We start from the raw sequence: 16,269 nt of genomic DNA, 5'->3' as shown, positions 1-16,269 counted from the left end.
AAATAAACCCTGGGCTTGTTCTTGAGCTAATCTGAAGGTCACATGAAATTTGGAGGTCTGTAGCAATCGACTCTGCAGAAAGTTGGTGACTTCAGCAAGTGCCAACCCCGTTCTGTGATTTTAAGTGTCTATACGACTTCGTGGCTGAGTTGCTGTTGTTCCCAATTGCTTCTATTTTGTTATAATACCACTGGATCAACAGTTGACTGTGGAATATTCAGCATTTAGGGAATTTCACAACTTGCAAAACATTCTTTCACAAATGTTTCTAATCTAGAAGCAGCTTGCATTGTCTAGGTGCTTGATTTTATACACCTGTGGCCATGGAAGTGATTGGAACACTTGAATTCAAGGATTTGGATGGGTGTTTCAGTACTTTTGGCAATATAGTGTATCTGATATACTGCAAAACCACTAACATATTTACTGACATACTGCTTGAGACTTACTGATATAAATATGAAACCTTATTTGAAGCGCTTTATTGCACAATGCACATTACTTAAGCCTAAAATGTGTTTAATATCACATCTCGTTTTTAAATGCAAGATATTTAATGTGTACCTGGAATAATCTTGCAATAGTTCCAATTGAGCACAATCAAATATACTAAAGCATATCTCTAGTTGGATCTATTTCTGGAAGTACATTAAGTAAAAAATTAGTTGCTCCAATTTAGCACACAAACTTAGTATACCAACAGTAAAATTGTAGGGTATTATATTAAGTATATACATGTGTAAATGTATTTACAGTATCCTTAGCATAAAATAAATGCATTTCAGTATAATTATTTTTCACTAGGGTGTTGTTGTAAATTTAGACAGATGTTTGATCAATTCTGAGGTAAAGGAGGGGAAAATACTGTGTAGTGGCAGAGTTGTGTGTTATGGCAGCCTCACCTACTGGTCATCAAACAAAATACACACACTCCACATGCACCCTTAAACTGTTGTATTTATTGAAGTTGCACAGTTTTTTTGTTGTTGTGTTTTTTCACATTTTTTGTGCTCAGTACAAGCCTATTCATTCATATGAGTCACTGAAAATTCATGCTAAGGAGATGATATGCAGTGCATCACGACCAAACACTCCCCCAGCACTTTAATAAATATCTAGTGTCTATTTTATATCTAATGGTAAATGCTTCAACACTGATCCAAAAGTAACACATGGTACTATAGTTACATGACTATACACAAATAGGAAATAAAACACAAAAATTACTGTACAGACCTCATTGAGGATAACAACACAATTGAAAAATATTGGTATTTCCTGACAATACAAACTATGCTTATGTTTTATAATATAAAGGGGATCTTAGATTTAATATTAATAAATAATACATGAACTAAACACTTAAATATTTTAAAAACATATATACTTGTGTTGTGGAAACTTTAGACCAAATTATACATCATTTACAATCAGAAATTGCTTTAAATCAGCCATCAGTTGTTGCATGTCATTTTTGCGATGTTAAAATACTTTCCCTTACTTACGTTTAATATGACAAAGTGCAAACAACAATTTGTTAATCTATTCTACCAAAGAGTGCAAACATTGCTGCTCTGTGGTACTTTTAAATTCAGGACTGTGCGTTTTTTCTGATCAGTGACATAGGGGAGTACCTGTCATTTCTTTACAATCACTCAATCATTGCCATTACTAAAGCAGAAATAACACTTCACCATTAAAAAACATTAAAAGAAAATGTATGAAAAAAAAATTGATATGCACAGTTTCATGGGTTCTGATAACATACACTCAGGGATATTTTTTAGTCATATATATATGTACACAGGCACACACGCACGCACACATTACATCATAAAACTTTTTTTTTTGCCTTTTAGTGATCAGTTTAATATCTATGGAATGTGATATGGAAAGCTTGAAAAGGCCCACAGGATTCATGGACCATACAGATGTTACATGACCGATGAATCACACACTGTAACACAACAAATAAATGATTATTTTTATATCTGTGATTTTTTTTCTTTGTTGCTAAATATGAATCTATTTAAATAGTCGAATCTACCACCACTCAAAGGCTAAAATTTGTTTTAGGACATTAAACAAACAGTGGAACATTTCACACTATGAATATGAAATATGTTAATGTATATTTGCTTTACAATTATTGCTATGTCAAAGAAAAAAAACCCTCAGATGTTTAATACTTCACAATTCAACCTTTATCCTTCAAATAACGTTTCATTAATACTTTATCCTAAGAACGTAATACCAAAATAATTTGTTTTATCTTATTTTATTGCAAATATTTTTTATTTTTTTTAAACGGGTGTGGATAAATGTTTTGCTGTTGAAAATGGAAACAGGCAAAAATAAAACACATCTGAACATCCAGGAGGCATAGCAGCAGGCAATGCAGAGGTCTCACCCTCAAGAAAGATAAAATAAATCAATAATACAACAAAGTGGTGGCATTCCAAGTCAGGAATAATATTTACGAAAGGGCACTCGAAATGTTTTCATTGCTTATATCCTATGCGCAAATATCACAACAGAGCTTTTTGTGCTGTTTGTTTTGGTTATTTTCTCCTCTTGCAGAAAAAGTGGTTGGATTGGTCAGGTCATGATTAGCGTACATGCATAAGACTTAGTGGGGCAAAGCTACCAGGATATCTACATAGTTGACGGGGAAGAAGCCAGATTGCCCATTGACCGTTCCTTCATACCAGTTGTCGTCAATCTTGCTGGTTAGGGTGATGATGTCACCTTCCTTAAAGCCTAGCTCACCCTCATTTTCAGGATCGAAATCATAAAGTGCACGACAGCAAGGATGGTCCAATGGAGCTGAAACAGGTACAAAAAAAGAAATCTTTACAGCACAGAAAACATAATCCTGCATTTCATAGATTAAAAAATGTCTTTGCCTTACCTGGTGACCTAGAAGGGCCACTGTGCCCAATATTCCCATTGTGGTTCTCACTGAAATCCAGGGAGGTGCGAGGTTTGGCGACATACTCTTTTCTTGGTTTACAAGAAGCCTCTCTTATTCTGTCAAGATAAATGAACAAATAAATGGCGTACCACAAACAAAACTCTTGTCAAATACGTAATTTTTACACAAAAATTTTTCCATCTGAGCAAGCCTAAATGCAAAGCATGTTTTGCGTATTTTGCATCCCCAGTTGTTACTACAGGCATCTTAACATGCTTTACCAAGCCACACTTATCGTGAACAGGTGGAGTTATTCACATAGGATTTTTTTTTGAGTTGAAATACAGATGAGTGCAACAGAATGGAACTGAATGGGGTCTCTAGACATGTCAAACTGCTTTTAACTTCAAACAGGATCTTAAAAATGTGACATTCTTGATGTGATGCAACACAGCGAGATGCTCTGCAACAGCCAAGTGCAGGTGGGATACAGAAACGCATCCCCTGGCTCCCTTGGACAGATCGACAAACTCTAAAACGGATTGCTGTGGAATGCAGGCTTATGAATTAAGTTATACTGAAATAAACAATACATACATATACATACATATACATATACATAATATATATATATATATATATATATATATATATATATATATATATATATATATATATATATATATTCACTTATAAAGTCTGCTTTTTCATCTGCCATAGTTATCTTTATTTGCAAGCTTTCCTCAGCAAATATTGAATTGTGCGATCAGTTATCCTAGAAAATACAATTTAACATGACAAGACAGGTCATGGCTGTCATGTTGTTACTTCACAGTTTCAAATTACTTCCACACTTAGGGCCAGATTTAATAAACAGAGCAAATTAGCGTGAGAGCACAATTCCATAAATGTGCCGAGGGGAGCGTGTCATCTACTGACGACACGCAGCTGGATCATTTCCATAATGACCAGTGCAATTTACCCATTAGTGTCTGGTTTAAGGCCCCGTCCACACAAAGCGAGAGCTTTTCCAATCCTATCTTTTTTTCTTCTTCCTTGTTTCAAGAAATATCTGCGTAACAGATCACTTAAACCAACTCAAAACGATGTAGTATACATGCCAGGCCAGTGTGTGGCACTGTAATTCTGCCACAGAAATAACTAATAACGGAGAAAAAGAGTTGTGGCTAGAAGGGGTATAGCAATGGTAGGAGGTGAGGCAAAATCTCACGATAAAATACATTTGCTACTTAACAGATGTGTTTTATTGACTCCTACACCTACCATAACAATACACAACCTACATTTAACAATAATGCAAATACGGTTATTAAATGACTCAAAATATGCGGATTGGACACACAAAAACGCAAGGTTGTCGGTTTCATATTTATCCACTCTGGGACCCGGTTTCAGAAAATATCGGATTCATGCTTCCAAAACGCCGGATCTGTGTGGACGAAACGCTGATATGGTCAAAATTTATACGTAAAACAGCTAAACGCGTCTCCATGTGGACGGGGCCTAAGACAAACAACTGGCGCAAACAACTTTGACAAGTTTAAACCTTAGTAAATCACCCTTCGAGATTAATTTAAATACTCTCCTCCCATACATTTTTGCGTCTGAAAGGGAAACTCCTACAAATGCAATTAGGTCAGTCGCAAAAAATAACCCTGTCAATGCCTTTTCAGCACATTTTTTTAAAATTACAACTGCTCCATTTATTTGGATTTATGAACTTTTTGAAGCATCAAAGTGGTAGTTAAGTGGACTGTCAAATGGAGAGACAGAAATTTGTCAGGTTTCATTCATTCATCTTCAAAACACAAAAAATATATTTTAAAGTCTTACAGGTTTGGAACAACACATGGGTGAGAAAATTATGTACAAATTTTCATTTTTGGGTAAATTAACCCTTTAAAGGGTTAGAATCTCTTGAAGCATCGAAAATACATTTTGGTCCAAAAATATAAAAAACTATGAATTTATTCAGCATTGTCCTCTCTTCCCGTGTTTCTCCAAAAAGATTCAAACGGTTAATGAATCAGTGAATCGATCAATGATTCGGGTCGCCAATGTTACGTGATTTCAGCAGTTTGGCGGTTTGATGCGATCTGAACTGCTGAAATCACGTGACATTGGCAACCCGAATCATTGATCGATTCACACCGTTTGAATCTTTTTGGAGGAACGCGGAAGAGAAGACAATGCTGAATAAAATAATAGTTTTTGATATTTTTGGACCAAAATTTCGATGCTTCAAGAGATTCTAATCAACCAACTGATGTCACATATGGACTACTTTGATGATGTTTTTATTCCCTTTCTGGACATGGACAGTAAAGTGGGCATTGACTGCATTATGCTCTGGGACTAAAATATAAAATATCTTAAACTGTGTTCCGAAGATGAACGGAGGTCTTAAGGGTGTGGAACGACATTAGGGTGAGTCATTAATGACATCAATTTCATTTTTGGGTGAACTAACCCTTTAAGAATAGATGCCTGCAATTGCATAGTTTTGTTTTGTGGTTCCATTTAAAGGTTTAGACTAGATTTATGATGGGTCTTGAAATTTGTGGTTCTTTCTACAATACAAACCTGTCCTCTATCTTGCTGGACAGCTGCTGAAGGATCTCTGCGGCCTGTCTGTGGTAGTTCACCTGAGCTTGGACCAAAGCAGAAAGCTGACTCACTTGTTCAATCTGTTGAAACAAAGTTAGAACAACAACAACTATTACACATGAAATGCCTCAAAAATTGTATATGGAAGGTCATGACTAGCAAACAATGGCTACATTTACATGCACCCTTATAAATGCAGTACTGTAAAGTACTGCGAGCTCATGTAAACACTACTGTGATTATGATTATGTTCATATTTAGAATAACCATAAATCACAGTAAAATACGTGAAGTACTGTGGTTTTAATCTGACTATACGCTCATGCATGGGTTTCGAAAACATGCTGGAACAGAAGAAGCCACACTTCTTGGCATCATGCACATTAATGCTCGGAATGTGTCATCAATAAAACACATGATGCCCATGTTGTGTGAAACTATAAGCATAAACTCTGCAGAAGTGCAGCTTCTGCAAAATGAGGGAGACCATGTACCCTAGAACTGGTGAACAGGTCCGTGTACGCTGGGAGGGCTTGAAGGCTGCCTATTTTAAAGCAAAAACATCACAACTCTTAGTAAATAATCTAAATATGACAAGTATCATGTAAATGTGACTGAAAAGGTCTGCCCATGCATGACATCTTAATTTGATTATTGGTAATAATCAGCCTATTTACCATGTAAACATAGCCATTGTATAAGATGCACTGATAACTGAAAACAAGTGAATCCTGAAGGAAAGATGCTTGGGAAAGACTCATTGGATATGGTATACAGTATGGAGCAATAGGGACAGATAAAGTAAATTAAAGACTACAGAGGCATGAAATGGATGGTGAACAAAGGCAAGCACAGGGCAGGTCCCAGATCTTACATCACTCTCCAGAAGGTTAAACATGCTTTGTTCGGCAACCTCCTTTGATTCGTCAAACTTCTCCAGGGCTTGTTTGATCTCATCTTCTGTGACTTTTCCTTGCCTTTTCTTCTTATAGTCGAAGTCCAACCGTCGCCCTTCCAGCTTCTTCAGGTGATGCTGTCATAACACAGAGAAAAACGGGTTAGTTCCTGACCTCTAGTGGGATTCCAAAGCATTGTCACCAACAATGGTTGGGACTTCAAAGCTATTTCCAATATTACAAAATTATTCTCACTGCAGTGTTTTATTCACAAGTACATTTAAACCGCACAGGCTGTATCTGAAAGTTGTATTCTCAACAGAAGCATATCCAAAATGATTAAATAAATATAAGTGACTGATAAGAGTGAATCATTTGTATGTCAAGAGGTCATACCGTTTTATTGTTATTATTCTCCCCAGTGATCCACTTAAAATATTGTTTGCATAGTTACAATTTCAGTCATTATTCATTTTATGTCCATTTTTGTTCTTCTCTTCTTGGACCTAGAATTAAATGGCCTAGTGCTGATGTGTGTGAAAAAAGATTCAGCTCTTCCCAGAATTGTTTTAACAGCACTCATTCAACACCCTTTTTGGCCCTGTTTACAGTTGGTATTAAGATGTGTTTTGGTCGATCGTATCACAAGTAGAAGAGGGAGACAACTGGTGATTCAATTAGTCTGTTTTCAACTTTCAACCACTTCTGTCCTAATTTCTTTGATGGGAGGGTTTATGGGCAGGGCTGGACTGGGGCTAAAATTCAGCTCTGGCATACCCAGAACATCAGGCCCATGAGTTCCCCGTGAATGTTTTTGCTGGGGTTGGGGCCTTAAATTGGAGTAAATAAATAAAACTAGGACAAGGACAAATAATGATAGTTATTATCGAATTTGCTGCAAATGCAGATAAACTTAATATTGTTTTTTTTTGTCACACAGAAATGCCCTTGACAGTAAAGCACTGATGATTTTGAGCTAGGATGCAGTAAAGTAAATTTACTTCTTTTAAATGCTGTCATTTACTCACTCTCATGTCATTCCAAACCTGTATGACTTCTGTGAAACACAAAATAAGATGTTTTGAAGAATGTTGGCAACCAACCCATTTTGGTTAGGCTTCCATTTGAATATTGTATGGACAAAAAACTTAAATTATTTTATTTTATTCAACACAGAAATACATTCATTTAGGTTTGGAATGACATTAGGGTGAGTAAGTGATCACATTTTTGGGTTGAACAATAATATTTTTTAAGAGTTAACACATCATTTAAGTAAGACACTGATATCTATCTTTCATGAGGCTAAAAAAAATTAATTAAATCTATTAAAAAAAGTTAATAAAACGTTTAAAGAGGAAAAAAAATCTTTGTCCTTGATTCATGGGATCCAGACGTTAAAACTGTTTTATAGACTGTAGTTTAACTGTAGGCCAGTTTCATTTAAATGTAAGATCATGGTAGACACAGGGTAAAAATCATTTAACACAGCGCACGTTCGTCAGTGTCAGCGGCTGCGCGGATATTCGCCTTTTGCAGTTCCATGCGCTCAAATAGCCTACTAATAAATAAATAAATAGAAAAAAGCGTCTAATATGGAGGGGAGGTCTCTCTCGCGACGGCTTGTCAATTCAGAAGAAAAACCAATGGGCCGCTGTCGCTGCATGTTGTCAGAGGTAAAAATAAATACATTTTAAAACACTTCCGGCCCCAAAGTGCGTCGGTATGCCAGATTACCAGTCCAGCCCTGTTTATGGGTGGGTAAATGTATGCGTTTTCAGATCTTTTGATCTAATGGACAAAATAAGCTTGCAGAATTTACATATGAACGTGCCCGGAGACAAGAAATCATAGAGAGAGCATCAGCTTTTGCTTCTGCTCTGATAGCTGCAAGACCATGCTGACCACTGAGTGTGTGTCAGAAATCAGGAACATTGTGCTTGGTGCATTTTTAGTCCTCAAACCAAACTTGGGTCTTCAGCTAACAAAGCTGAAATCCTGTCTGGCCAGGATTGTGAGATGTTTGTAAGAGTAGGTGATATTTTGTGGTTGTTAAGACACATTCGACCACATGAGCGTAAACGGTACGAAATCAATCTGGCCAAATGTGTTTTTGACAAACCTCTGAAGTGGTCGATAGTGGACAAGCTCAAACTGTTTAAGATCCAGATTTCCCCTGTATTTAGCAATGTCCACTTGTGATTGGATTGACAAAAATGCATTAATACTAGGTGTAAACAGAGCCTTCCAGAGGTGATCAAAAATGCATTCGACCTGACTGCTTTCGTAGTTTACACGTGGTTGAATGTGTTCGAACAGCCACAAAAGGCCGTCAACTCCTCCACTACGTTGAGCAAATGCGTACACATTATGGCAAGGGCACTAGCCAGAGAGGACTTAAACCTTGGTATGTTAAAACCATGCTTGGTATGTTTTTTCATCTTCAAACCAAACTTGGGTCTTCAGTCGACAATATTCTTTCGCCAATCCCGATTTCTGACACACACAGCATTCAGTGATGTCTTGTGACTATCAAAACAGAAACGAAACGCTGCTGCTCTCTGCATGTTTTCTGTAGTGTCCGGTCACATTCATATGTAAATTGCTCAAGCTTATTTTGTCCATAAGACTGAGAGATCTTTAAAAAAACAACAGCATACGTTTACTTGCTCATAGACCCTCCCCACAAAGATATCAGAACAGAAGTGGTTGAAAATTAACACAAAAGTAATCGGGTCTGTGTCTCCCTCAACCTGTTGTGATGCGATTGAATCGAAAACCGATTTAATGCAATAATCTCTTACATCTCACCTGGATTTCTTTTAAGTCCTTATCATGCATATTCTGCAAGGGATCAATAAAGTTTTGCTTGACTTCCATGTCTAGAGCATCTTTAACTTCACCCAGCTCTCGCATGGCATCTCCAACGTCGATCAGAGCCACACCTGCAAAACACAGGAGTATAATACATGTTATATGTGTATTTTAAGATGGGAAACTGTTAAGGACTCAGAATAGACACCAATGTACTGAATGGCATGTCCATACACTAATACAAACCATACTACTCTATTTATACTAGGGATGGGACGATACACTTAAACTCATGATACGGTGCACCTCGATATGCCAGGGTTACGATACGATACGTCACGATACGATATCAAAAAAAAAAAACTTCTTTCCAAATCTTTGATTTTTTGTTTTTTTTACCACGTACTTAAACGAAAGGTAGGATTTTTCTCTTTTTTTGCATTTTGGTTCTATGTTGTTTTAAAAAAAGGAGAATTTTTAGAAGTCCACGACCACATCTTAAACAGGGGTGCCAATAATTGTGGAGGGCACTGTAGGGATGTCAATCGATTAAAATATTGAATCGTGATTAACTGCATGATTGTCATGAGTTAACTCGCGATTAATCGCAATTTAATTGCACCTTTTTAGCAATTGTAAATGTATCTTAAATTAAGTTTAAATTAAGTTTTTAATACTCTAATCAACATAGGTATGGACAAATATGCATGCTTTATGCAAATGTACATTTATTATTAGTGAAGCCATACTTATTCAATAATAATCAATACAGCATGAAGACTAGACATATCAAAGGTCATAGATATGTTTATCTAAGAAATTGTTCATGTCTTTTAAGCCTAAACTTAAAAATAATGAGTAAGTAGTGATTTCTCTCATTTTAAGAATATAAAGGGAGTTTTTACACTGGCAGTTTAATTCAGAACAGGGCACAGTTCTTATGAAAAATTGTTAATGTGTACCAGTGAGCGCACCAGAACCACACCATACCTGGAGGAGGTCCATATTACACGAGTAGGAATATAGTGCGGCCCCTTTAAGAGATCCGCTTTCCCTGTTGAACTGCCGGTATTTTGCGTGTGCGCGCCGAACTGGGCCGCGATTCACGTGGACAGTCAGTGTGAAGAACACGGACGGGACCGAGCGCGCTTGTTCAGGAAAGTAACCTGTGCATTCGTTTTAGCCGATTGTAATGTATTTAGTTCAATAAAACACGTGTACAGTAAGCGGTGATGGTGTTAATGATTTACCTCAGACATGAGAGAGAGTGAGATTAAGTGCCTCGCGCTCAGACTGCAGAGAATGTGCTCAGTGAAAAAACGCCCTTTTCTTTCTGGAGTCTAATAAAAGTTAAACAGAAAATATGGTAGTTTATGTAGGCAATAACTGCATTTTTGGTTTAGAATATTAATGCTAACATTATAATATTAATGCTAATGCTAGCTATTAATGCTAATTAATGCTAATGCTAAAGAACCATTTTCTTTCCCTTAATGTTTGCTGCTACATCCTTTGTCTGACTGCTCTCACTTTTTCCAACTAACGTTATGGGCTATGCCTCAGATCAAACAGAAAATGTGCGCTGCGTTTTATTATGTCTGCCCCACACACACACACACACACACACACACACACACACATATAATACACTAAATTATTTATATACTACGCAAATCATGCAGCAGTGCCATCTATCTTTATTTCGCGATCCACTTTTTTCGACCTCGATGCGTTTCGTCACGTTTTGTATCGCGATATTTTGTCAAACGATATTTCGTCCCATCCCTAATTTATACTGGGATACTTATAGCTAAGAAAATTAGTGCAACAATATTATCTGGTAATAGTAATGACAGATTACTTTTTCATATGGTTTTAAAATTTACAGTAACAAATATAAATTATAAAGTAACAAATATAGCACCATATTTTTAATATCCTCTTTTATCCAAACACTTAGTGCTGGTCAGTTTGTAAAAACATTTTCCAGAGTATATAGTCAAATGGTTTTGAAACACCTGCACTGTAAACGTTGTGTTGATATTTGTTTGCCATTAAATCACAAATCTTTCCTGCTAATTCAAACAGTTTTAAACTTGAATATACCACAAAAATCTGTTACTATGCACCATTCAATGATAAACAGGATCTGAATATCCTGAAGCTTTGCATCGTGATTATTAAAAACTAAATATGACTTAATGAATCGCAAAACATTTTGTTATTCTGATACCTATTAAATGCAATTTAACTGTGCAAGCAAGCAGTGTGCACAAGAAACTCGCTCTCATTACAAGTACAAACTCATCAGGAGTGAAAAAGGTGACAAAAATTTAATCTGTTGGCAAAATAGTAATGTTAGTAGTGAAAATAAGTCAGAAAAGTATAAAATAAAAGTCAGCCAGGCTAATTAACAGTTCCAAGCTTGACATATTACTGAACTATTAAAAAGTTTATGATTACATTTCTTTAACTTAATGCTTACTTTAATGAGGTGAGCGATATGACCAAAATCGTATAAATCACAATAAACGATCTATAAACACCTTTTTTTATACCATATAAATTTCAGAATTCCTGTCACCAATGTCAATTTCACAAAAAACTACTAGCCTAAATAAAACTCAAGCTCACTGAAATCAAGTAAATGATAAGTTATGAAATAAGAAAGTAATACTACTACAGGAGAACAAAAATAATAAGTGCTCTATGCATTGTATAAATTAATCATAAGTATAAAAACACTGCAAGAAGTTTTCATTGTATAAATAAAATATATATATTTACTCTGATTAAAGACATTTTGAAATGTCATGCCAAATATTGGCTCATTTTGGATTTCATGAGAGCTACACATTCAAAAAAAAGTTTGGACAGCTAGCAATAAGAGGCCGGAAAAGTTAAATGTACATACGTGTAAGGAACAGCTGGAGGACCAATTTGCAACTTATTATTAGGTCAATTGGCAACACGATTGGGTATAAAAAGAGCCTCTCATACCCCTTTTCCACCAAGGCAGTGCTGGTGCTAAATCGGAGCCAGAGCCTAGTTTCAAATCGGTTCTTTGTGTTTCCACAGCCAAAGCACCACCTCCGAGCCAGGAAAAGTGGTTCTTAAGTAACACCAAAACATTGCTGGGCTAGAAGTAAGAACCGCTTGCGTCACCGCCTGGGGGCGGCGTTACCGTGATCAACAAGATGAACACAAACCTGTGACCGCCATTTTTTCAATAGCAGCTAATCAAGCTAACAGCTGCTGGATTGTAATCTCCGTCTATACAAATCATGGAGAGCTGCACGAATGCGTTGGATTTGCGGCGTTTTAATGCTGATGTAGGATCATAAAGCCATGAGCCACTGAGGGAAGGCTTGTTCGAGATGCATCGGCGCGCGCTGTGCAGACTGATTGCGTATGACATCAAAGTAGAGCGAGCGCCAACGACCCCTTATGCTTTTGAATCGCTCGCGCAGTATTTGGATATCATATGTGGGTTGGTCTGCGCAGCGTCAATGCATTAGATAGAACACGCCTGGAAATTGTGTGTGTGTGTGTTTCCCGCTGCCTCGCTAGCAGTAGAGTCCTGCAACGGGTCGCGTACCGCGGGCATAAAAGTGGCTAAAACAGGTGGATTGTGACATAAATTATAAAATACACGGGCGGGGTGCGGGCGGATAATTAATTCCGTGCGAGCGGGTAGAAGCGCGGATGAAAAATATGTGCAATATTTTTCTGTGCTGTGGCGAGGCGGAGGAGCGAGCGAGACCGGGGCGTGATGGCGAATGAGTGTCACCTGTGAGCCACACCGGTCTCAAATCCTCTCACGAGGGAGCTCGGCAGCATATAAGGACGAGAGATCACCACCAGACCTGGATTTTACGTTGAGTTGTGTTTGTTTTATTATGTGTGTGCGTGGCAGATGTCCGTGAGGGGCCGCGTTACTTTCGCTTTGTTTGGTTAAGTCTTTTAAATGTTCGCCGGTTCTCGAAAAACGATCAAAACGATCCGGTCGTCCTTCTTCCCCCCCAAACATACTGTATTACAATTTCTATGTCCAATTTACCATTACACATACACGCAACAACTATTTGCCATTTGATCCATCACGTCACCACCACTGTGACTTTTGTTGATGCCACTCGTAGCCCAGATGGAGCGAGCGTTGCAGGATAAGCAATGGATGAAGTAAAAGTAAAGTTGGTGAGTGAAGTATATAAAATTGTTGACAACGAGTCTATAAAGGCACTTTAGCCTGTTTCTTTAGCCCATTCATGATGCTGTTGATGTTGAGAGAAGTGCAATATTAAAAAAAATAAAGCATTTTATTTGGAATGATTTTAGCGTGTGTGATTTATTGCGGGCACGGATCGGGTAACGGGCAAATATTAACGGGTCTGGGATGGACCCGTGCAGGACTCTGGTATGACGTAAGACCTGGCTCTGTTGTGGCTCTTAGCATGTGGAAAAGAAAACGGTTCTTAGAAGGCTCTCAAGTCGAACCAACTTAGAACTGACACTAGCACTGGCTCCGAACTAGCACCCGGTTCATTCTGGTGGAAAAGGGGTATCAGAGTGGCAGTGTCTCTCAGAAGTCAAGATTGGCAGAGGATCACTCATTTCCTCCCAAAAAAGTTATCTTAGATGGCACTGCATCACATACAGGAATGCTACTGTAATGGAAATATCATAACACGGGCTCAGGAATACTTCCAGAAAACATTGTTGGTGAACACAATCTACCATGCCATTTGCTATTGCCGGCTAAAACTCTATAGGTCAAAAAAGAAGCTATACCTAAACATGATCATTTAAATTGGACTGTGGCAAAGTGGAAAACTGTATTGTGGTCAGACGAATCAAATTCTGAAGTTCTTTTTGGAAAACTGGAATGCCATGTCATCTGGACTAAAGAGGACAAGGACAACCCAAGTCGTTATCAGCACCTGCATCTCTGATTGTATGGGGTTGCATGAGTGCGTGTGGCATGGGCAGCTTACACATCTGGAAAGGCACCATCAATGTTGAAATGTATATCCAAGTTCTAGTACAACATATGCTCCCATCAAGACGTCGTCTCTTTCAGGGAAGACCTTGCATTTTCCAACATGACAATGCCAGACCACATACGGCATCAATTACAACATCATGGCTGCGTAGAAGAAGGATCCGGATACTGAAATGACCAGCCTGCAGTCCAGATCTTTCACCCACAGAAAACATTTGGCGCATTATAAAGAGGAAGATGCGACAAAGAAGACCTAAGACAGTTGAGAATCTATAGAAGCCTGAATTAGACAAGAATGGGACAACATTAAAATTCCTAAACTTGAGCAACCTGTCTCCTGAGTGGATGCAACACAGTGGTAAACATGGCCTTGTCCCAACTTTTTTGAGATGTGTTAATGCCATGAAATTTAAAATTCAAAACCCTCTTAAAATTATACATTTGATCAGTTTAAACATTTGATATGTCATCTATGTTGTATTCTGAATAAAATATTGAAATTTGAAACTTCCACATTACATTCTGTTTTTATTTAGACAGTGTCCCACTTTTTTGGAATCGAGTTTGTATTTTTATTCTTCAATTCTACAAACAATACCCCATAATGACAACAAGAAAGAAGATTGTTTGAAATCTTTGCAAATGTATTAAAAATAAAACATGAATAAAAAAAAAGAAAAAAGAAAAAAACATGTACATAAGTATTTACAGCTTTTGCCATGACACTCAAAATTGAGCTCAGGTGCATCCTGTTTCCACTGACTATCCTCGAGTTGTTTCTACAACTTGATTGGAGTTCACCTGTGGCAATTCAGTTGATTAGACATGATTTGGAAAGGCACACACCTGTCTGTATAAGGTAGAGTTAACAGTGCATGTCAGAGCACAAACCAAGCCATGAAGTCCAATGAATTGTCTGTATACCTTCAAGACAGGATTGTATAGAGGCGCAGGTCTGGGGAAGGGTACAGAAAAACTTCTGCAGTATTGAAGGTCCCAAGGAGTGCACTGGCCTTCATCATTCATAAATTGAAGAAGTTTGGATCCACCAGGACTCTTCCTAATGCTGGCCGCCCAGAAAAACAGAGCAATCGCAGGGAGAAGGGCCTAGTCAGGAAGGTGACCAAGAACCCAACGGTCACTTTTACAGAGCTCCAGCGTTTCTGTTTGGAGAGAGGAAAACCTTCCAGAGGAACAACCATCTCTGCAGCACTCCACCAATCAGGCCTGTGTAGTAGAGGGGCCAGATGGCACATGATAGCCCACCTGGAGTTTGCCAAAAGGCACCTGAAGGACTCTCAGACCATGAGAAGGAAAAACAAACTCTCTTGTCTGATGAAATAAAGATTGAATTCTTTGGCCTGAATGGCAAGTGTCATGTCTAGAGGAAACCAGGCACCACTCATCACCCGGCCAATACCATCTCTACAGTTAAGCATGGTGGTGGCAGCATAATGCTGTGGGAATGTTTATCAGCTACAGGAACTGGGAGACTAGTCGGGATTGAGGGAAAGATGAATGCAGCCATGTACATAGACATCCTTGATGAAAATCTGCTCTAGACTGCTCTTGACCTCAGACTGTGGATATGGTTCACCTTCCAACCTATGATTGTGATTTTTGTGATTTTTCTTTTTTGCATTGTTTATTTTTAATAAATTTGCAAAGATTTCAAAGAAACTTCTTTCACATTGTCATTATGGGGTATTGTTTGTGTGTTGGAAAAAAATAATGAGTTTAATCCATTTTGGAAGCTTTAAGGTAACAAAATGTGGAAAAAGTGAAGTGCTGTGAATACTTTCTGCATGCACTGTATAACCGTATAACTCCGTTCAAAACTCAAGAAGCAGATGTGTCTGTGTCTCAGACCGCGAGGTAAGACACCTGTGTGAAGTTGGCTCCCCAGTCCCCACCCAACGCATAACATTGGCAAAATAGTCTGTATTTTGTGCATCGTTTGTGCCGCTTCTGTTTTTTTTTAGATATTAAAAGAATATTTAGAGGTCATTCTGAGG

The 16,269-nt window shown here is 37.8% G+C and overlaps 1 protein-coding gene across 1 annotated transcript in view; it reads right to left on the bottom strand.

Moving 5' to 3' along the window:
* Positions 1–939: 939 nt before the first annotated feature.
* Positions 940–16,269, bottom strand: part of sh3gl2a (SH3 domain containing GRB2 like 2a, endophilin A1) — a 51,526-nt gene continuing 36,196 nt past the window's right edge. Inside the window, exons 5-9 of the mRNA XM_067441609.1 lie at positions 9,250–9,383; positions 6,417–6,575; positions 5,519–5,622; positions 2,912–3,030; positions 940–2,826 (exon numbers count right to left, since the gene is read on the bottom strand). Of these exons, the coding sequence (XP_067297710.1) occupies positions 2,630–2,826; positions 2,912–3,030; positions 5,519–5,622; positions 6,417–6,575; positions 9,250–9,383 (713 nt within the window). The 3' untranslated portion in view covers positions 940–2,629. The remainder of the gene's footprint in view (positions 2,827–2,911; positions 3,031–5,518; positions 5,623–6,416; positions 6,576–9,249; positions 9,384–16,269) is intronic.

This window comes from Pseudorasbora parva, chromosome 4 (genome assembly GCF_024679245.1).
Source record: "Pseudorasbora parva isolate DD20220531a chromosome 4, ASM2467924v1, whole genome shotgun sequence".
NCBI lineage: Eukaryota > Metazoa > Chordata > Actinopteri > Cypriniformes > Gobionidae > Pseudorasbora > Pseudorasbora parva.
This window is presented reverse-complemented; position numbering and strand designations above follow the sequence as displayed.